Source organism: Colletotrichum destructivum, chromosome 5, assembly GCF_034447905.1.
Source record: "Colletotrichum destructivum chromosome 5, complete sequence".
Lineage (NCBI taxonomy): Eukaryota > Fungi > Ascomycota > Sordariomycetes > Glomerellales > Glomerellaceae > Colletotrichum > Colletotrichum destructivum.
This window is the reverse complement of record NC_085900.1, coordinates 1,664,173-1,684,105: the sequence shown is the minus strand read 5'-3', so window position 1 is coordinate 1,684,105 and position 19,933 is coordinate 1,664,173. Positions and strand designations below refer to the sequence as shown.

Sequence of the window (19,933 nt, the reverse complement as noted above, 5' to 3'; positions counted from 1 at the left end):
GATGTTCCTGGTCTTTGCTACAAAAAACAACAACAAAAAAAAAACCCTGAGTGTGCAAACCTTTTTGTTCTATCCAGAGCCCAAGACCTAAGCTTCAAGCTGGACTGCACCAAAATTGGAAAAAAGAACCAATCACAACAACCTCGTGCCTGCATACCAGGATCCTCGCTTGCCGAACCTCAATGCTTAGTCGCTCTTAGCATTTCCTGAGCTCGTGAAGATCCAAAACACCAAGCCCGCCCGATGATGCCACGGAGAAATCCAAGGGACCTTGCTCGTCTTTTATTGAAACAAGGCCAGTTTTTGGGGATCTGTTCTTTTTGGGATGGCTATTTTGGAATTCCTTGAAGGAAGCAGCGACTGTCGTGACAAACCAAAGCGCTGCCATTCGCAGGCCTGGCCAGTGGCGGAGAGGGACTGTGGACAGAGCCCGAGTGGGGATGGCTGGCGGCGGGTGCCGGCGGTGCTTGACAGGGGGACTAGGGCACCCCGGGGGCGTCCAGGGGTTGGTTTCGACAAACCTCAAACGTCTGCGACACCTTCTTTCGCCTGCATCCTGGTGCTCCCGAGTCCCGGGCTGGGAGAGACGCGCCAAGCGAAACACTCGTCGAGCCTTACTTACACAACTTCTTCGCCCAAGGGCCAAGGAGGATGTTGTTTGCACCCTCACAGCGGCCCAGTCCATGCATGTTCGCTGCTGCCAATTTGAACCAGTTAAGCGTCTCCGTAGAGAGCATATTGTTCATTCCCCTTGCTGGACTTGACTTGTTCTCGGGAGCCTTCTGATGATTGCATTCGGCGTCGTCAACCCAGCCAGAAGACGATCAGACCCAGACTGACTTGTCCCAAGTCTCATACACAACCGAGTCCAGGCGAAACGGAGACAAGACAAGCTTATCCCCCATCTTCCTCCCCTGTTCTCTCTCGTCCCTTGGTTCGAGATGGTTCGCTTCCCAGGTGGCCCGTATGACTGGCCGTTTTCTCCCCTGGCCATACCCCTCTCCGCTCTCAGCCTGAAGACAGCAGCAGCTGGCCATGTGCCGTGAAGCAAGGCCGGTTCATTGCAGAACTATCCGTTGTTCCATTTCGGATGTTGGGGGGGGGACACAAGCAAGCCCATGACTACGAGATGGCCAATGCCCATGCAGTGGTTTACTCGTCTTTTAAGATAAACCTAACCTGCCATTCTCCCCTCCCCTCGACTCCTTTTCCGGTTTCTCTTTCCTTTTCGATTCTTGACTTCCCCGGGTTTTTGGGATATTCCAATTTATTCTTATTTTTGGCACTACCAAGAAATACCAAGGATCTGATCTTCGTGCGCCGCAAGCTTGGCTGCCAATCACTTCCTGGCTTCCTCTTTTGCTTTCCCTCTTATTATTCTTGTTTTAATACAGCCTTGTTACTCCCCCTTCGACAGGATGTTGACCGTCCGCTCTCCCTTGACCGCCCTCGCAGTCGTCCTCAGCCTGCTGAGCGTCGTCCACGGCGCGCCGCAGAATAGGAAAGGAAACGGGAACAGAGGCGGCGGCGGTGGCGGTGGGAATGGAAACGGTCGCACCAACAGGCAGACCGCGCAGCAGCAGGCCGCGCAGGTGCCCCAAGGGATCTCGCAAGCGGCCGACGGGTCCATGATTCTCGACATGACGGCGAACGTCAAGTAAGACTCACTCGCTCGAAACAAACCTACCCCTTCCTCCTGTTGTTTTCAAGAGAGACAACGCCGGCTGACACGAAACCCCAGTGGCCTCGATCTCCGGTTCAAGATCAGCGGCCCAGCCGAGCAGTTCACCGCGGCAAGCGGCGTCCCCGGCGCCGCCGCCCAGCCCGGGGCCCAGGGCACCCTCGGCCTCAACGTCCTCCTCCACGGCGATGGCGGCCAGTCCTTCTTCGACATGCCCAACCAGGGCGTGCAGCAGAACCTCGCCGGCGTTGCCGTCCTCGCGCCGGACCCGAATCTCTTCTGGGGAGGCGGCCAAGGACTCCGGCGCACTGACGGCGTCGCCCACTCCCAGGCTGTCAACGACCTCGTCCAGAAGACCCTCCCGCAGATGATGGCTTTCAACCAGTCCAACGTCTTCTTCACCGGCGTCTCGGGCGGCTCGCTGATGCTCTCGGGCTTCTTCATGCCCGCCCACATGCAGAACTTTGCCGGCAATGGTGTGCTTCTCAACTGCGGCGGCCTCGAACCCCAGGTCCCCGTCCAGGACCCCCAGGCCATCGCTGGCACCCGCATCCACTTCCAGAGCACCCTCCAGGAGCTCTCTAACCTGCAGGAGGCTATTCCGGCCTCTATTAAAGCCTACGAGAAGATCGCCACGGACGCCGGCCTGAGCACCGACCAGGTAAACGCCAAGCAGACGGTCAACAACTCGCCCAACGGCGGCCACTGCGCTTTTGACGAGCAGGGTTTCGTGTCGGGCATCCAGCTGGTCGCCAACAACTACGCTACCATCATGCAAGGCGGCAACGGCGAGGTCCAGGGCATCGGGAACGTCTTGACGGGCGTCTCTGGCAACGAGAACTTGCAGTTTACGGGCTCCAACCGGGCGAGGCGCGGCATAATTGGCTGAGGTACTGGGGTGTTGGATGGTGCTCTTTGGGAGGAACGTGATGTGATACCAACGCCGAGAAGGCAGTCAAAAAAAAAAAAGAATGAGATTTAATGATACGTGCTGTCTCGGCGCTACTATGATCTGCCTTGCAAGTAAATGAACGGGAACCACAATCGCCGTGAAAAAGACAACACGAAAGAGGACGACGTCGGCCTTTTTATCGGCCTCTCCCCGTCACCCCTTCCACATGCCCGCCTTCCGAGACGGGCATCTCTTGAGCGGCAATCTCGTTGGTCATCATCTCGGGCATGGTTTTCGGATACGAACCCTCGAGCTCCGTCGCGGGCTGCCGCGGGACACAGTCTGAATGAAGCTGCGCCTTGAGGAACTCCTCCTTCCCATCGTCGTTTTCGCCGGCCGCGGAGTGATCTAGCCCTCGCCTTCTACGACGTCGGAGGAACCACAGCCCGGCGAGCACAAGCAGGATTGCCGTCAAGACGCCGATCACGGGCCCGGCTACCCACGCATTGCTCATCTCCGGGGAGGGCTCCCCTGCGCTAGTCGCCGACGTAGCCCTGGGCTCAGTCTCGTTCGGTTTCGTCTCGCTCGGTATCGGAGTCTGCCACGAAAACGTCTGTCGAGAGAATGTGTGCAGTTCGGTAGTGGCTTCTGCTTTCAGCTCCGTCACTGTCCTCGTCTGCAGCACGCCCGAAAGAACCTTCCCGTCAATGGCAGTTATGTCGGCGAACTGGACAACCGTCCTGATCGTCAGGAGGGTAGAGGGATAGCTGGGTTGTGTCGTCTGCAGTGCACAGTAATCTAGGAACTGCCGGAACTTCAGTTCAAGATAGACGTTGGTGGCATCGTTTGTACGATCCGAGTTTGCCTCGAAGCAGGAAACACACTCTCGGTAGCCCCGCGAAAAGTCTGAATCTCCGTTACATATCGAAGGAGTCTTGCCGACGTGTTGAATTTCAATGTATGCATTGTCTATACGGTAACCCTGGTCAGATTTTATCTCGGGAGCAGAAGAGGTGTTCTCAGGCTATAGAAGTACGCACTGCAGACGTCGAAGCAGGCAGCTGGTACCCCGGTTTCGGTCGATTGCGACTGGGTTGCTGGTATCGATGCAGTCATCGTATTTGCATCCGCCATGGTCGACCTGCTTCTGGAATCGATGGCCTCGGCGGCGTTCTTTTCGCGACGGCGTAGTCAAACGTCCCACCTCCGGGTCCAGAGAAGAATGTTCTGAAGCAATGCTTCACCGGATGGTTGGCAGCCATGAGGAAGAGGGTGGGCGTGTCCAGTTTACATGAGGATGGCCCGCTTGCAAGAGGGGGATGCCCAGCAATTTCTTATCGTCTTGGCGCAGGTGTTCGCTAACGCCACTGGATTCAGCAGATACTGCAACCACCATATCTCTGCCGGTAGAAGCAACTGCTAGATTATAGGTTTCGACTGACAAGCTGCATATGCGGTGGCACACGACATCGCCGTCTGACTGGGTGGCATTTTTGAGTGACTATCAGCACGGCCAATCCAAACTGAGCTCGATAAGGCCGTGATGAAGTCCGATTTTCTGACTTGAGTTCTGAGAAAGGATCTCGGGAAAGGCCGAATGGGTATTGAGAAGCCGGATTGCAATCTAGAACCCCAGATATGATGAGATGGGCTGCGAAAGGGTTCAGCCTGATGTACAAATGAGCTTCACGGCATGCACATGCTATGGCAAGATATCACGAGTTCGCTGCCTCGGTCATTTGAATTTGTGTCAAAATCCCGATATCGATGGCCCGGGTTCAGTTCATCAAGATCTTGAGGACTTCATTTTTCCATGCTGGGCCCAAGTTCTGTTTTGGACTTGATGGACTCTTTTCCTATCAATTTCTTGTCAGTGACCCTCAAGAGCATTGTGGTTGGGGTAGGAAAAAAACAAGGAACCAGAAAGATGATATGGAAGCATGTCTCTGTTTTCTTCTGGACTGACATGGCAATCTTCAACAAAACCCTCCATTCCCCTATATCTTCATCATGTTCTCCAACCAATGTTTCTTATACGGGCAGAAACCATCAAGTTACAAACAAGCCCCTGCCGGACCCAGTCTAGCAGATTTGGTTCTACCGCATCTTTTCCCCTCATAATGCACGGAATGCTGACAGTGGTTACTGGTTGATCATTAGCATTGCATATTGGGGGAAAAACAGTGTAGCCTTGAGACAACAGAGAGAACCCGGGTGAGGAATTTGAAGGGCTTCTGGGAGCACAGAGAGGAATAAAAAACACAGCCGGGGGCTCAGCACACCAAAAGAAACATGCCATGCCTCTGAACATGCTTTCTCTCAATTCCATTATCTAGTTTACACCTTTTTTCTGGCCCGTATCTCAGTGTACCACCCTTTTAGAGAAAGTGGCAGTATACCTTCCACTGTCAAAGTTTGTCCAATTCCACAACATAATCCCTCATCCCTTGCCATATACTTCAGCCAATGTAGTGCAGTTGACCATTCTGACGGCAGTGATCATACACCTTTGTCGTCCATTCGGCGTCCAGCAGGCTTCTGCCAATGCTAAGTTTCTTTGTCATCCCTTCATGCATCAGCACCATCTCCCCAAGTCTGGCGCGTGTCAGCATGACACAAAGTCTCTTCGGGTCGTTCAGAAACCCGGCACTCTTTGTCCGAACCGTATCGACGAACACGAAGTCGGCCTCGTGGCCTTGGGCCGAGTCGACTGTACGAACTTCCATGGCATTCAATCTCAATTCGATCTCGAGTCTGGCTTGGAACTCGGATGGAAGGACTTTGATAAAACGTTCGTACCGCAATAGAGCTGTCTTGTAAGGCGTAATGATTAGAATCCGACCAGGTTTGTCGGGCTGATCGACGCGCTGGAAGTTCGAATCCTGGAGTAGCTCGTAACATCGCTTTTGGATGAAGGCCTCATGGACTGGGTTATAGAAACTGGACCTTTCCCTGACCTCCATTGAACCTCGGTGACATAACAGGACCCTTGGTACAGTGCATTCCTTGCCACCCGTGACCTTCGCTAGCCATCGTTGCAGGTGGCAGAGTGTGTCAGGGAATCTCTCAGTCTCGGGTATACCGGACATCAACAACCTATCGTAAAACAGCTCCGATGCTAGCTCTTGGAGGTTGCCGTACATTCCTGGGTATAGTAAGCAACTGTGAGATAAAAAAGTCGACCTGGATGCCTGCACTCACGATGGCTGATGAGAAGTTTGCTGCGTAGAGCGCCAGCGAGATCTGCTCTCTCCATCGTGCTTATCATCAGCTGCTTGGCGTATACGTTCTCTTGGACTCCCTTGGCTGAACCTTTGGCGCATTCAACAAAGGGTCGAGTCTGTCGAGTGTCACCAGTGAGGATGAACGCATGTGGCGAATAGAGAGCAATGGGTATCATGGCCGTAAGTTCTCGGGCGTGTGCAGCTTCGTCCAGAAAGACGATATCGGGGCGAAACATTTTGCTGAGATAGCCGGCCGCACCGACCGGAGTGGTAGCGATGAAGTCCGCCTCTCTAATCACAGAGAAGTAAAGTTTTGCGACACAGATTCTTAACTCTCTCGCCGTCCGTTTTGTCTTCGTTGCGCCCTGTCCCAACTTGTTCAGCATCGTTGTCAGAGCCTTGTGTTTGGTCTTGTCGGCCTCGTATCTGTCCCAAGCCACCTCGTCTAGTGTCGGCGCTCGCTTTTCGTCACGAAGAACTCTCTGTAAGCCACTGAACAGGCGAGCCTGCTTGAGAAATCCTGCAGTAAAATCCGGGGTGGCATCTTCTTCCGGAGCTTGTGGTTGTGGGTGCAGTTTTGCGCTGTGCTTCATCTCGCGAGCGCAACCACGAACCCGAATGACCGACTTGTTGATGCCGGCATCTTTCAACAAGTGGTGTACCCTGCTGGCAGCATCGTCACACGGATAGTTCACGTCCAGCAGGTAGAGAATCTTGACTGGCTGGCGCTTTTGTTTTCCATCTCCCTGAGGCTTCATGACAGGCTGGGACATCGCCATTGCAGCGATGAATGTATTCAACGACGTCTTTCCAGCCCCCGGGCAGCCGAGAATCAGGGCAAGACCAGCCGGGATCTGTCGAAGCTGTTCGTAAACGTGTTTGTGATCGTGATCCAGTCGATTGTATACTGCCTGTAAGAAGGCGTTCGGGTGCTTGTTTGGCTGGTTCATGTGCGGCAGCTTTTCGAAAAGGTCGACTCTGAAAGTGGGCTCTTTTCGGAAGTCCAGCAGGTACTCAAAGGTTCCAATAGTTGCTTCCGGCAGCACGTTCGACTCCTTCTTTGGTTCCGTCAAGACAGACAACGCCAACAACTCAGCTTCGTATGTTACTGTGTTTGATTGGACTTGGAGTTTGCAGACGACTGCATTGCGCAAGGTCAATGGGGTGGGCGGGTGACTGACGTCGATAGGCTGGGCAATCTCGATCGAAGCCAGCGGGTGAAATCGCTCTTTGGTGACAGGATGGGCGAAGTACTCCGTAGTAACAGTGAAGACCGCATGAGAGGAGTATGGGTGTCTGTCGAGCATGTCGTCATATGGATTCGAGACTCGCTCAGCCGCGAGCATGCCTTGGTTGTAAGGAATGCCATCAAACTCGAAGTCCTGTAGGAAGGCAATTTTGCATGTGTCTCCCTCGGCAGGGAAAAATCGCTCTGGCGTGCTTGGCAGTTCGACCAGAACGATCCATTGCTTTTGGAGATCAGAAGAGATAAGCGAATATGGACCCGGGATAGGTGCGACAACCCAGGCGTATCTTGTGCGGGTCGTATTGTTGAATTGATCCATCGCGAAAGCTTCGTTGATCATCTCGACTTTGGTGCCATCGCCATGGACGCGCGCAAATTCTTGCTTGCTCTGAAACGAATGGACCATTCGAAAACCGCACCCCCGATCAGACAACTGCTGTATAGCATGTCAAATTTAATGTATCAGCAACAGACGAAAGGAAAACATCTTACAGGCTGCTGTAGATCAGGCAATCCACGCTTGTCATCGTCAATTCCCGTGTTATCCTCTGCCATAATGTTGAATGACAGAACGCATGGGACGGGCTGGCTAGTTTCCATGATCGGGCTTTCGTCGATAGGCCCGTAGCCCACATTCCAGCTGGAAAGAAGCATCTATCTGTGTATTGTCAGCACTGAACATAGTGACAAAGACAGCAGAAGAAGTACTACGTTGCTGAAATGCCTGCCTGCGGGAGTTACAGCTGTTCCTGCTGCTAGAACCGTCGATGTGTAGTAGGGAGAGCGGGGCGGGTAACTTGTAAGGTGGAAAGACAGCCTCGACAGAAAATATGGTAGCTGATCCGAGTTCGTTATGAAAAGTGTGAATGAGGAGAGGCCAATGGACAGAAGATTGTGTGTGAGCGAATTTTCGTTTGGGCAAGAGGGGGGAAAATGGTATCAGAGCAGGGCCTGAGACAGGAGGAAGGTGCAAAAAGGTGACGCGCCTGCCTCTTTTACCGGGAGATTGCGGCTCAGTGCCTACCTAGGCAGGTCGGTACCTAGTGATTCACCCTCTTTCCAGGAAAACAGACGGTCAGATTGTAAATCCAATGTTGCAAGAGTTAAGAGTTAGTCTGGTGTTTCGTGACAAAAAAAAAGGGGGGGGGGGGGGGGGGGGGGGGGGGAGGAAGAGAATAGGAAAGCCTTGGTTCTAGTCCTTCTAACAAGCAATTATTTAAGTGAGGATGATCAGGCAACTAGCGGAAGATAGAAAGAGAGAAGTGAAATAGGCAATAGGCAATAGGGCGCAGGAAGAGGAGATCGTCAGGTAGAGGTCGAATGCCTCTAAATGTGGTTTTTAGTTTTGTTTTCTGCAATTTTAATTTCCAGGCATCCACGAATAAGCCGAATTGCTGCAGCGTGTTTTAATAGAAGATTCAAACAAGTTGCCTGCCTGTTATTTATATCAACAAACTATAGGCAGATCTTGCCGGAATAGTTGAGGCAGGCGTATTTCTCAAATCGACAAAAGAAGGCAGGGGCAGAAAGAGGAAAGAGCAACTCATCAATACACCTGATGGAGAAGTCGTTGAACCTGAGGAAGAAACTGTCTCTTTTCTTTCTCAGTGGAGGTATCACGAAAATTCAAAACCATACAGGTAGTAGAGACCGCATAAGAAAAAGCTCTAGACACCTAAGATGTTAGATAGCATGGGTACCCATCAATCTCAGGACGACACTCCCAAACGCCCAATACGCTAATGTGTTACAGAACTGATATATGCTTTTAAAACGATCACATCTTCGCCGGACAACCTTCTACTTACATAGAGTTCCAGGCTGTAAACTCGACGGTCAATGTAATGATTATTAGAGCAGACGGTGATGGAAACGATGGCAAAAAGAACAGAGGCCGCAGACGATTCAAGACATGACAATACTTCATGTTCTATAGGAAACCCGCATCCGTTGTAAATGTCATCCCAATATTCTCGGGATAGTATTGTGCGCTAAACAGTGTCAGCCGGCTCGTCACTGTCTCGAGCCATCACGCCTTTGTTGTTTGTCATTGTTTGGACTTTGGAGAACGTCGACAAGGTGGAGTGGTGTGGGGTTTTCCCGAGGTTGCCAATTTCGACATCGGTTCCTTGCCTCGGCGAAGCAGAGTCTGCTTATATCATTGGGATCGACTTTGGAATCTAGAGCAAGGGGAAAAAAGGGATGGAAGGACTCGAGATGCACAGTAGCCGAATGCCAAGCATCACTACCAGATGTCGACCACCCTTGCTATACAAGATGTCGTTGGTTATGTTCACGTGTTGATGCGTCGTCCATTCCATCGTCGGCCAAAGCCTACCGCTGGGCCGGGTCTTGTGGCTATTTTAGCGAGACCTTGTCCCAAACTAAGAACCAATTCGAACAGGCAGGGTCCACTAAGACAGGGGTAGGGCAGCCACCTCGCTGCATCCATTCACGAGCAAGTCCCTGGAAGCCTTGCAGTATTTCCCCGCCAGGTGTGCAAGTTCCAGCTTCGAACCAGGATGACGCTGTCACTGCCACAAACTGTGCGTCCGGACGCGGCATGTCAACTCGGCTTTGGAGCAAGCCTGGAAGCAGTGCAGTTGATAATATGCATCTTGTGCCGCCCGATGCCGCTGCGGGCACAACTTGTGCTAGCCTCTGGTTCTGAAAGGGGCAGAGCATAAAATAGAGAGATAGAAATGGAGAGGGGGCGAGAGAGCGAGATAAGGTGAAACCTGGCAGTGCTAGGAGGCGATATTTAATGTGAGCGATTTGTGTGTGGACTGCGGACTGCGGATTGTCGTGTCGGCATGTCGGTTTGACGGATTGAGATCATCTCCGCTGGCGTCCCTTGCCGACCTGAAGGTTCCTAACGGCGATGGAGATCTACCCCACCGACCAAGGATTTCTCGAATTTTCCCATTCAACAGCGTCGTCTGGGACCCAGCAAAAGGATGTGTTTCCCCTCGCCGGCTGCGGGAATAGGGAATCAGGGCAGTGGACGGGTGGCACCAATACGGACCACTCAAACAGGAAATGCAGCGGGCCCAACCCTTCTTCACTTTCCAGGGGTCGTGGAGAGACCATGTGGCGGGGCAGTGAGGCAGTCCGAGAACGCGATTGGCCGAGACTCGCCATTCCGGCGTAATTATGGAGCATTGGGTCGATAGCGAGATACCTTGCGCATGGCCAATCTTTGCCCTCCTTTGCCGGCATTTTCATAGCCTTAACTGGCGGCCCCCTGCGTTCCGGTCGTGTGAGCCATAGGGACGCCAATGTACTCCCCTAATCTGCAGGTGAACGTGGAGGCGGGAGGCAACCCAGTCCAACCTTTGATCCACTCCAACTTCCCCCGTACAACGCTCGCCCGCCTGCTGAGCGCACCGGTCTGGTGAGGCTGAATCACCTGCCTGCGCTGGCCTAATAATCCAACTGCCCCCGTAACTGTGCTAACTTCCAACTGCACTTCACCCGCTGCTTCCTCTCTCGTGGGCTCATCGCCATCACGGCGACCGCTCATCCACCCACACCCAACATCTCAGTAGGTCCCTTCCGGATATATCGCAGTCCGCAGACGAGGCAGCGCCCTTTGCTCGTCTTCCCGTTTCGCACCGCTAGCGTCGTCGTCATCTGAGAGTGTCTTAGGTCTTTGGGCGGTTCATGTGGTGCAGCGAGTGCTGACGCGCGGTGCCGAGAATGGCCCCTCCCGCAGCCTCGTCTGAGGGTATTACTACCCAATCAGACCTTGGCGACACTGACGACAGTCCATCATCCTTCTTAGACCCTTCGACTGACATGGGCCGACTGGAGCCAAGACAGGAGATGGTGTTTCTCTCCAACCGCGCGACACTAGAGCCCCGTTCGGCGGCATTATCTGGAGGGGGGATCGCTGGCGTCGTTGTTGGAGTCATTGTTGCCGTCTTTCTCGCCGTAGTTTGCGCCTATCCCTTCATCATCCGGCGTAGACGAGCCAGGAAACATGGATTGTCCCAACGTCTCGACACGGAGACGGCCTTCGTCTCCGGACCGATTGGTCCTCCGGGACAGGCGCCGGCGCCCGGACCCGAGGCCCATAGTCGTCTGTCATCGAAAGATTCGTTAGGCCATAAGACCGACACCTTGCGAGGCACGGAAAGAGAATCTACCAGGGACACGACTTTATCGTCTCATAACGGCGTCGATCGCCCTCCGAGCGATGAGTTGGCCAACCATCACCAGCGCGGCTTCACCGGCGACAGCACCCAACCGAGTGTGATGACAAGACGCGGCACCACCGAGTATTCCTTCGGACGCGCCCCTACTTGGAAGAGCGAGGCATCCTATCCATGGACGCCTGCTAATCTTGAGCTGGTTGCCACTCGGGCTGACGGAATGGACTATGCTGATGCCAATCATGGCCACAGCGCAACCTACTACAGCCCGACTATTCCTTCCGAGGCCTTTGGCATGGTCACACCTCCTCCCACCGATGAACCTTTGACCAGAGCGCTGCCTCCAGCGCGGTCCGGTTCGCAGGGAAGCTCACTGAAGCTGAACCTGACAAATCTGATGCGCCGCATGAGCACCAAGGATTCCCCTTCTACCCGCTCGAAGGGTCAGTCAATACAGCCCTCGCAGCCCTCGCAGCCCGTTGTGAGCGAAACACTGTCAGAGTCTCCTATCGAAGTCACTGGCGCGTCATTCCGTGGGCCAGTTTCCGCGGCCGTGTCAGCTCGTCAACTGGCCTCGCCTATCCACCTGCCTGTTAGTCCTATGTCGGAGCCGGGTGAAGTTGATCACGCTCAAGAGCTTGAGGCGAAAAGAAGCGCCAAACACACTGAGTCGCCTCCCATATTGCCCCCCATTGTAGCCGCACCGGGAACCGTGAACCCTATGGATATAATGGCACCGTCAAACCCGACAGAGCATCACTGGCACACCAATCAGCAACTATATCAAATGGCCAATTCGCCACCCAGACCAACCGCTATTATTACCAAGCCGGCCTCAGAACCACCGCAGCCGTCGCAAGCTCCTACGCCCCAATCTCCTACAGAGCAATTCTCCGAGCAGCAGCAGCAGCAGCAGCAGCAGCCATTCCCGTCAGAGAAGCAACAGGAGTCGATTGAATTACCAGGATTATACGAGAACCCACATGCCCAAAAGAACGGGTGGAACAGCGCGAATACTATTGCCAATGATCATCGGATGGACGACGCTGCTCGCCCCGTTGACACTACCCACCTCATGCCTGGTCACAACCAACACAACCAACACTATCTCGACGGGGAGATGACGGATCCGTCCGAACACTCGCCGCCGATGCTGGGTCACGCCAGTTCTGGACCATCAAATCAGAGCACTCCAAACACACAAATCGACAGCAGCCCGTCTCCAAGATCAGAAGGCAGCTCAGACATTCGTAACAGCACATCGCCTTACCCGGGACTGCAACCTTCCCCTCGAACGTTCATCTGTGACGAATGCGGCAGATTCTTTGACCAAGTTCATAAACTCAAGTAGGTTGAGCTCCATCGCTAGGTTGTTTTTCAAGCCTAACAGCCATAGTCACCATAAGAGATACCATGAGAGACCTCATGAGTGCAGTCATCCAAACTGCGGCAAGAGGTTTGGTACAAAAACGCACCTGGATCGCCATATAAACGACAAACACAGGAAGACGAAGAAGTTCCACTGCACTGTCAGCACCTGCCCCTATTCCAAAGCCGGGGGCAAGTCCTTCCCGCGAAAGGACAACTGGCGACGTCACATGATGAACATACATCAGGTTACGCCAGTGTGTGACCCAGAACCCGACATTGTAGATGAAGCGATGGGAGGAACGTGAGATGTGGACAGCTTGGCTGTACGCAATAACCGCGTAACCAGCTCAATGGGAAATACGACGAGATACTTTTCAATGAAGTGGCGGAGCCAACGAGCCAGGAAACCGGAAGGCGCTTGGGAAGTGGTCTGTTAAGAATGACAGACTAGTGACTTGCAAGCCACCTCCACCAGAGCTCGTCAGCGAACGGGAAGCAGGACAACGACGAGAGATTCAGGAGAGGTGAGGGAGAAGGACAATCGACAGCGATGCTCAGGGGCATCACTCCCTTTTGCCATCCAGCAATTGTGTTATATACAGCATGTTTGCCTCCAGGGACGGGGAAATTGGAGGCAAAACGGGTACATTCGTTCTTTTTATACTTTAGGAAGCAGCCATGGCAGCAAATGGGCGTTCGGAGGTCCGAGGACTGGCCAGGGTCAACACTGTAGAACAAGGCAAAAAAGCATCACGAGGGGGCGTAGGCATGGAATTTAACTCAGGTCTTGAATTAAGGACCGTACGAGCTTCTTCTGTTGTTCGGCTGTGAGACCATGCTCGTCGGTCTCCTGGATGGCCCTTCCCACCGCAATGATGATCTTGACGCTCTCGCTGTTGACCCAGATCTTGCCGTTCCGGCCCACGGCTGTCTCGAAGGCCGCACCCGTGGCACCCAGCTCCTCTAACACGACGAGATCTGTCGTCTTGGGCTTGAGCAAGCGGCGCGCCATGCCGAGAGATATGTCGAAGAGCATGCCGCCAACCAGAGGACCCAGGCCGTCGGCCTTTCCGGTGGACTGATAGACGCACTCGAGCTCGGGGTCCATGTGCTTGTTCGCGAGCGTTACACGGGCGTAGACGAGGGCGCCGGAGGCCAGCTGAGGGCGGGACTTCTTCGTTGCCATTTCGAAGGCGAGTTGGGGCAGGGTCGCAGGTGTCGAGTAATCAGCCAGAAGGACGTAGTAGAGTTCGGCGGCGGTGCGCTGGATGGTACCGATGACGAGGTCGCCAGCGGCGGGGATGTACTGTTTTCCTCATTAGCAAATGCGAAGCAAGGTTGGACCATCCGATGGATTTTCTGGCTCACCCGTCCACTCGTTTGCTCAACCCATATCGAGTTCTTCTTGCGGTCGGAGACCAGCTTGCCGGCGATGGTGGGCACTATTTGTCTGGGAGGAACATGTCGAAGGCCGGGACCGAGTCGCAGCGGAAGTTTCTGATGTGACGGAATCAGGGACGCGTCGATCTCGTCACCGGGGAGCACAAAAGAACCGGCGGTAGACATGGTGGGAGTTTGATGCGTGGACGATGTGATGTTGAACTGAAATCGTCCGGATCAGGCCGAATCTATTACTGTTTTCTCGCCTTCTGCGCGCCCGCTTGCTATTAATTAAGTTATTTCAGTCAGCCTTGCAGCAAGAAGTTGAAAGCTTTAGCGGGGCACCCACATTGTTCTGGCGAATTGGATTTGATTGGGACACGGCTCGGGGTGTGCGAAGAGAGAGTGGGAAAATGGGAGCGTCCCACTGGGCGATAGAGCGACTAGGAATTTTTTTCCCTTGCCCAAAATTTTGGCACGGTTTGAACCCCCACCATCAACCACCACCATTGAAAACACACCTCCCTCCCGAGATCTTGACAGGAGCCCCCCAAAGTCAAGCATAAAGCCAAACGCTCGTAGTTGCTCTCGCCCCTCCTTCCGAACAGACATTCGGACGCACTGTTTTCCAATATCTTTCTTTGCGACCTTTAGACATGGCTGCGAACGGTGACTCGCGGCCCACGCCGGGCGACCGCACCGTCATTGGTATCACCTTTGGCAACTCCAACAGCTCCATCGCCTACACCGTGGACGAGAAGGCCGAGGTTATCGCCAACGAGGACGGAGGTGAGTCTTTCTAATGGATGTTATACAGGGTGGCGTAGTAGGATGCAGCGCTGACGATATGCGGATTCTTGCCAGACCGTCAAATTCCCACCATCCTCTCCTACGTCGATGGAGACGAGTACTATGGCGCCCAGGCCAAGAGCTTCCTCATCCGGAATCCCAGCAACACGATCGCATACTTCAAGGAATTCCTTGGTCAGGAGTACGAGTCCTCCCCTTCCTAAAATTGTCTTTTTTTATTTTATACCTAGCATCATCTGACTGATGCGCCCGCAATAGCTTCAAGTCTATCGACCCCACCTACAACCACGCCTCCGCTCACCCCCAGGATGTCAATGGCACCGTCTCCTTCGCCGTGAAGGACAAGGAGGGCGCTGAGGAGCCCTCAAACGTCTCCGTCACTGAGGCCGCCACGCGCTACATCCGCCGCCTCGTCGGCTCCGCCTCCGACTACCTCGGCAAGAAGGTCACATCAGCCGTCATCACCGTTCCTACCAACTTCTCCGAGAAGCAGAAGGAAGCCCTCACCAAAGCCGCCAACGACGCCGGCCTCGAGGTGCTCCAGATCATCTCGGACCCCATCGCCGCCATCCTTGCCTACGACGCCCGCCCCGAGGCCAAGGTCGAGGACAAGATCGTTGTCGTCGCCGACCTGGGCGGCACCCGCTCAGACGTCGCCGTTATCGCCTCCCGCGGCGGCATGTACACCGTCCTCGCCACCGCCCACGACTACGAGTTCTCCGGAAGCCACCTCGACCAGGTCGTCATGGACCACTTCGCCAAGGAGTTCATCAAGAAACACACCACCGACCCCCGCGAAAACGCCCGCTCCTTGGCCAAGCTCAGGGCCGAGTCCGAGTCCACCAAGAAGGCCCTTTCCCTTGGCACCAACGCCAGCTTCAGCGTTGAGAGCTTGGCTGAGGGCATTGACTTCACCTCCACCATCAACCGGTTGCGCTACGAGATGATCGCCCGCAAGGTTTTTGACGGCTTCAACCGTCTCGTCGAGGGTGTCGTCAAGAAGGCCGAGCTGGACGTTCTCGACATCGACGAGGTCATCCTTGCCGGCGGCACCGCCCACACCCCGCGCATCGCCGCCAACTTCGCCAACCTCTTCCCCGAGTCTACCAACGTCATCGCCCCGGCCACTCAGGCTTCCGCTATCAACCCCTCGGAGCTCCTCGCCCGCGGCGCCGCCCTCCAGGCCTCGCTGATCCAGGAATACGAGGCCGAGGATATCGACCAGAGCACGCACGCCGCCGTCACCGTCGTCAAGCACATCGCCAACGCCATCGGTGTCGTTGGCGCCAACGACGAGTTCGTCCCTGTCGTCCCTGCCGAGACGGCCGTCCCCGCCCGCCGCACCATCCACGTCGCCGGCCCCAAGGAAGGCGGTGACGTCCTCATCCGCATTGTCGAGGGCGGTGCCCACATCAAGGTTACTAAGCCCGAGCCCAAGGCCAAGCCCGAGGCCAACGGTGACGACTCCGACTCCGACTTCGACTCCGACGAGGAGGAGGAGACGCGCGAGAAGATCTGGAAGGTCGGCCCCACCCTTGCCGAGGCCGCTGTCCGCGGTGTCAGCAAGGGCGCTAAGGTCGAGGTGACCATCAACGTCGCCGCCGACTTGGGTGTTACGATAACGGCGAGAGAGGTCGGCGGCAAGGGAGGTGTTCGTGGCAACATCAAGGCCCCTTGAAGTGTTTCCGTCAGTTGGGGATAAGCTGTTTTCGCGACTTGTCAGAAAGAGCGCATGTCAAGCGATGGTGGGCCAGGCGCAGGAGTGGTAACTTGAAATGAGAGGAGGGGGAATGAAGGTTCTCTCCCCTTCTTTCTGACATAGACATGGATTTCAGGGAAGGGGAAAGGGAACGGTCCACAAGACATGGGAATGAACGGAACTGGAACATAGAGCAAGAGTGAGGACGTAAAAGCATTCAAGAAGTCGTATAGACATTGTGAGCTTCCTACAAGTCTTTTGATTTTGCTTTAGGAAATGGGGTTTCCTGGATGCTTTTAAAGACTTGTGGGGCGTTTTCCAGAACCCTGGGTACAATGAATGCGCAAATAAACCCGTAAATCGCTGCAACTGGCAAGGCAAACCAAGAAGAGAGACGAAAAAACAGTATAAAAAAGTACAAGTTTCCACTAGCTGTGCGTACCGGCTGTGCATAAAGAAACAAAACACCCCAGCAATGCATTATCCATGGAAGAAGACAAGGAAAGGGAGCATCATCGCCAATGAAGAAAACGAACGCCTGCCCACCAACACCTCGCTATAACCTGGGCAATGGAACAAAACCTAGGTGATGGGAACCTTTGGTCCCCTCTACGTGTCTGTCATGTACCGTATCCCCTGCATTTATGTGACAGCGCCCGGCAACCTCCACGCGACGAGATCGTCCCGCACGTCAAATTCTTCGAGCTCCCTATTCCGCCTTGACGCCCCACGTCCGCGATCGCTGCTACCCATCGTTGGGGCCAGGCTCACAATGCTGCCGCTGCGGCTCCTCGAGCGTCCGTAGCTGCGGCCGTTGGCGCCGCCTTCCCCCTCTCGGCCCCGAGGGCGGCTGTGGGATCCCCGACGGGCGACGTTGCTCGCTCCGGCAGTGCTGCTGGCGGTGTCACCGCGGCCCGTGACGATGGTCGTCATGCTCCTCATGCTCCTATCACTGGAGCCGCTGTTGTTGCGCGAGTGGTGGCGGTGACCGTTGTGGAGGCGGTGGAGGTGGAGATGGTCTTGTTGAGGCAGATCCTGTTGCTGCTGTTGCTGCTGTGCCTGCTGCTGTCTCCGCTCCATCTTGCGGAAATCCGAAGGTCGGAGGGTGCCGCTCATGCCACCATCGTCGGAACTCAGGGAACCGCTGTTGTCGAGGTCAAAAGTTGCCGTCTTTTTGCCGGTACGTCCCTGACGACCTGTCCGCCAGCCATCGCCACCGGAGAAGATGTCTTCGATGCATTGGTCGGCGGGGAGCTCGCCGGGTTGGCAGGACCAGGAAGCTGCAAGGGCGCGGCGGTACATGTCCTGCACTTCGGAGGCGTCGCGGGATTTGGCCATTGTCGGGAGTTCTGGAAGAGTTGTCAGCATGCTCAGGAAACATAAGAGAATTAAAGCATTCCAGGAGTCGCAAACGTACGCCCAGCGTCGTCTTGCTCAACCGATTCGCCTGCAACGATACCGGCAATCCCTCCAAAGACAGGCGCGGTCCTCAGCGGGGGCGCAGAATAATTCTTGTCGCCGTCAAGCTGGAGCATCAGGATGCCAATTTTCAGGGTGCTGTTGATTTTGCTCTCCTGCATGAGGTAACGCCTTACGATGCCGTCAACGACATCCGGCTCGTCCATGATCGGGGCCCTGGGCGATATGGGGCTCTGACTGGTGCCGCTGCTACGCTTGCGCGAGTGACCGCGATCAAAGCTCATGCTCTCGCGGGCGAGACCATCGCTCTCCTCGACATACTCGCTGAGGTTGAGCTTGACAATGCCGAGCGAGATCTTCTCCTCGCGCCCGCTGCCAGGAAACTCTTGCAGGACCTCGAATTCGATGGGACACTCGGTCAGGTTGTTGTTCTTGTCGATGCTGATCCGAATGTGGCTGACCATCTTGGAGTAGTTGTACTCAACCTTGTGGTTGGATATGGGGCATTTCGGCGTCCGCCCCCGGTGCTCAGCGTGGATGGAGTGCGAGAGATGCCATTTTACGATTGATGTTCCGGATACCAGCGGGACGTTGTTCAGGTCGTAGATCTGGAGGCGGGGTTAGTAAACCCAAGTTCGAGTCTTAAAAACGGATGCACGGCTTTGTTGGGACGGGTTCGCACCTTTAGGTGTAGCTCAAACTTTGGCTGTTACAAAGTGTCAGCCCAAAAACCCGCTCGCTGAGTGGCCGCCTTCTCGACGCTGCATATCCTCCACTCCATGGAATTGAGTTTTCCGCGACAGGACGATGGTCGTTTTGGGTTTACCTTTCTGTTTTTATTGACTGTGGGCAGGAATCCCCCGTTAGCCATGCTCTTGAGGGGACTCATGATGGGCGGGCGATACGCTGGTGACAAAGAAAAGTGACGAGAACAGGAACCGACGCAGAACGAGTCGGGGACTTGAAAGCCCCGGGCCTCAGCAAGAAGCGATTGAAGGGAGAGACATAGGAATGATGAGGATGGTTGTTTGAGAGCGATAGGTGAATGAGGTTGCGAAGGGGTAGCCACTGGATTGTCTCAGTGACACCTCAGCCTCACGTAAGGTCGAGGTGAGCCGACAGCAGCCCCAGTGGTGGCACAGGATGTCGACTCGGGTGAGTAAGGGTACAAAAAGGCCAGCAACGCCGTTAAGATCCAGCTCAACAACGACATAGGACGAACGACAAGCGCGGACGAATCGGGGAGGAGAGCAAGTAGAGGCTTACTTAAGGAGGCCATGTCTCAAGGAAGGGGCATGGCTGGCTGGGGCTCGTCGCGGGGAACAGGTCAATAATACCTGCCGCCTCAGGTGAGGTCCGCGCGCCGTCGGAGCAAAGATTGCGCGCTGGTTAGGTGCAAGGACAGGCAAGGTAGATGTAGGCGTGGGCGCAGGCACGCACAATGGCCAACAACACGTCCGAGGAGCTGAGTGTTTGTCCCGTCTGTCAGCCAGCGACGCTCGGTTTCGGAATGGTCGGATAATACGGTAACGAGAGGGGGCTAATGAGGGGGTGCAAGCTGCAGCAGAACCGACTTCCTACGCGGCTTTCAGATAACAGGATGCCGGCACCGTTATCCTGAGTTTCCTCTAACGTGCGCGTTGAAGAAAAGGCTTGAGGTTGCATGCGATGTCAGTGACCAAGTGTCGTCTATCGACCAGTCCAGTGCGTAGGTACGTCCGCACGTTCGTCCCCTTCGTTCGTCCGTGGGCGAAGGCAGAGAGGCCGAAGCCGAGAGAGTGGCAGAGGGCGAGCTTGGATGGGAGGACAGGGGTTGGTCAGGAATTCGGGGTTCCAGTCCATCCACTGGCGGAATTACTCAGCAGACAAGGGGGTCGATATATGTACAGTATCGCAGAAATGTTCAAAGGCGCGGACAGTTTGCTTGGCGACGATGGTGGGGAGTCAAAACGTATATAAGGCTTCTACTGTGTAGAGAATGTCGTGTTCGCTTCTCGTTGAACCTTTTTTTTCGGATGATGAAGGAAGAGAGTTTGATCGAAGTCAGGGGAGTACGT

General features: G+C 54.8%; 7 protein-coding genes across 7 annotated transcripts; 3 read left to right on the top strand and 4 right to left on the bottom strand.

Annotated features, from left to right (window-relative positions):
• The first annotated feature begins 549 nt into the window (after window positions 1-549).
• CDEST_08100 (uncharacterized protein) lies at window positions 550-2,612 on the top strand. The gene is made up of 2 exons (XM_062924259.1): window positions 550-1,657; window positions 1,742-2,612. The coding sequence occupies exons 1-2, from the start codon at window positions 1,419-1,421 to the stop codon at window positions 2,568-2,570; spliced, it is 1,068 nt and encodes a 355-aa protein (XP_062780310.1). The 5' UTR covers window positions 550-1,418; the 3' UTR covers window positions 2,571-2,612.
• Window positions 2,613-2,769: 157 nt separating this feature from the next.
• CDEST_08099 (uncharacterized protein) lies at window positions 2,770-3,835 on the bottom strand (the record flags this gene model as incomplete). Its single annotated transcript, XM_062924258.1, has 2 exons — window positions 2,770-3,597; window positions 3,818-3,835. The coding sequence occupies 2 exons, from the start codon at window positions 3,833-3,835 to the stop codon at window positions 2,770-2,772; spliced, it is 846 nt and encodes a 281-aa protein (XP_062780309.1).
• Window positions 3,836-5,032: 1,197 nt separating this feature from the next.
• Window positions 5,033-7,697, bottom strand: CDEST_08098 (Putative P-loop containing nucleoside triphosphate hydrolase, DNA2/NAM7 helicase, helicase; the record flags this gene model as incomplete). The annotated part of the gene is made up of 3 exons (XM_062924257.1): window positions 5,033-5,718; window positions 5,775-7,479; window positions 7,536-7,697. 3 exons carry the CDS (start codon window positions 7,695-7,697, stop codon window positions 5,033-5,035), a joined length of 2,553 nt encoding a protein of 850 aa, XP_062780308.1.
• Window positions 7,698-10,463: 2,766 nt separating this feature from the next.
• On the top strand, window positions 10,464-12,916 carry CDEST_08097 (Putative Zinc finger C2H2-type). The gene is made up of 2 exons (XM_062924256.1): window positions 10,464-12,544; window positions 12,594-12,916. The coding sequence occupies exons 1-2, from the start codon at window positions 10,743-10,745 to the stop codon at window positions 12,871-12,873; spliced, it is 2,082 nt and encodes a 693-aa protein (XP_062780307.1). The 5' UTR covers window positions 10,464-10,742; the 3' UTR covers window positions 12,874-12,916.
• A 1-nt stretch (window position 12,917) lies between these two features.
• On the bottom strand, window positions 12,918-14,247 carry CDEST_08096 (Putative exosome complex RNA-binding protein 1/RRP40/RRP4). Its single transcript, XM_062924255.1, has 2 exons — window positions 13,937-14,247; window positions 12,918-13,874 (listed from the first exon to the last, which is right to left on the bottom strand). Exons 1-2 carry the CDS (start codon window positions 14,132-14,134, stop codon window positions 13,344-13,346), a joined length of 729 nt encoding a protein of 242 aa, XP_062780306.1. The 5' UTR covers window positions 14,135-14,247; the 3' UTR covers window positions 12,918-13,343.
• Window positions 14,248-14,516: 269 nt separating this feature from the next.
• CDEST_08095 (Putative Heat shock protein 70 family) lies at window positions 14,517-16,445 on the top strand. The gene is made up of 3 exons (XM_062924254.1): window positions 14,517-14,737; window positions 14,813-14,939; window positions 15,017-16,445. Exons 1-3 carry the CDS (start codon window positions 14,605-14,607, stop codon window positions 16,434-16,436), a joined length of 1,680 nt encoding a protein of 559 aa, XP_062780305.1. The 5' UTR covers window positions 14,517-14,604; the 3' UTR covers window positions 16,437-16,445.
• Window positions 16,446-16,582: 137 nt separating this feature from the next.
• On the bottom strand, window positions 16,583-19,933 carry CDEST_08094 (Putative NT-type C2 domain-containing protein). The gene is made up of 5 exons (XM_062924253.1): window positions 19,143-19,933; window positions 18,703-18,719; window positions 18,559-18,582; window positions 17,875-18,484; window positions 16,583-17,806 (listed from the first exon to the last, which is right to left on the bottom strand). Exons 1-5 carry the CDS (start codon window positions 19,153-19,155, stop codon window positions 17,100-17,102), a joined length of 1,371 nt encoding a protein of 456 aa, XP_062780304.1. The 5' UTR covers window positions 19,156-19,933; the 3' UTR covers window positions 16,583-17,099.

Bases quoted from the DNA above. Each gene is read 5' to 3' on its own strand.
- CDEST_08096 (XM_062924255.1), bottom strand. From the start codon at position 14,134: ATGTCTACCGCCGGTTCTTTTGTGCTCCCCGGTGACGAGATCGACGCG. The intron at 13,875-13,936 runs GTGAGCCAGAAA...TGAGGAAAACAG, and splicing joins TTGAGCAAACGAGTGGACGG to TACATCCCCGCCGCTGGCGA.
- CDEST_08097 (XM_062924256.1), top strand. From the start codon at position 10,743: ATGGCCCCTCCCGCAGCCTCGTCTGAGGGTATTACTACCCAATCAGAC. The intron at 12,545-12,593 runs GTAGGTTGAGCT...TAACAGCCATAG, and splicing joins GACCAAGTTCATAAACTCAA to TCACCATAAGAGATACCATG.
- CDEST_08094 (XM_062924253.1), bottom strand. The intron at 18,485-18,558 runs GTGCGAACCCGT...CCCCGCCTCCAG, and splicing joins AGTTTGAGCTACACCTAAAG to ATCTACGACCTGAACAACGT. The intron at 17,807-17,874 runs GTACGTTTGCGA...CAACTCTTCCAG, and splicing joins TGAGCAAGACGACGCTGGGC to AACTCCCGACAATGGCCAAA.
- CDEST_08100 (XM_062924259.1), top strand. From the start codon at position 1,419: ATGTTGACCGTCCGCTCTCCCTTGACCGCCCTCGCAGTCGTCCTCAGC. The intron at 1,658-1,741 runs GTAAGACTCACT...ACGAAACCCCAG, and splicing joins GACATGACGGCGAACGTCAA to TGGCCTCGATCTCCGGTTCA.
- CDEST_08095 (XM_062924254.1), top strand. From the start codon at position 14,605: ATGGCTGCGAACGGTGACTCGCGGCCCACGCCGGGCGACCGCACCGTC. The intron at 14,738-14,812 runs GTGAGTCTTTCT...GATTCTTGCCAG, and splicing joins TATCGCCAACGAGGACGGAG to ACCGTCAAATTCCCACCATC. The intron at 14,940-15,016 runs GTACGAGTCCTC...CGCCCGCAATAG, and splicing joins AAGGAATTCCTTGGTCAGGA to CTTCAAGTCTATCGACCCCA.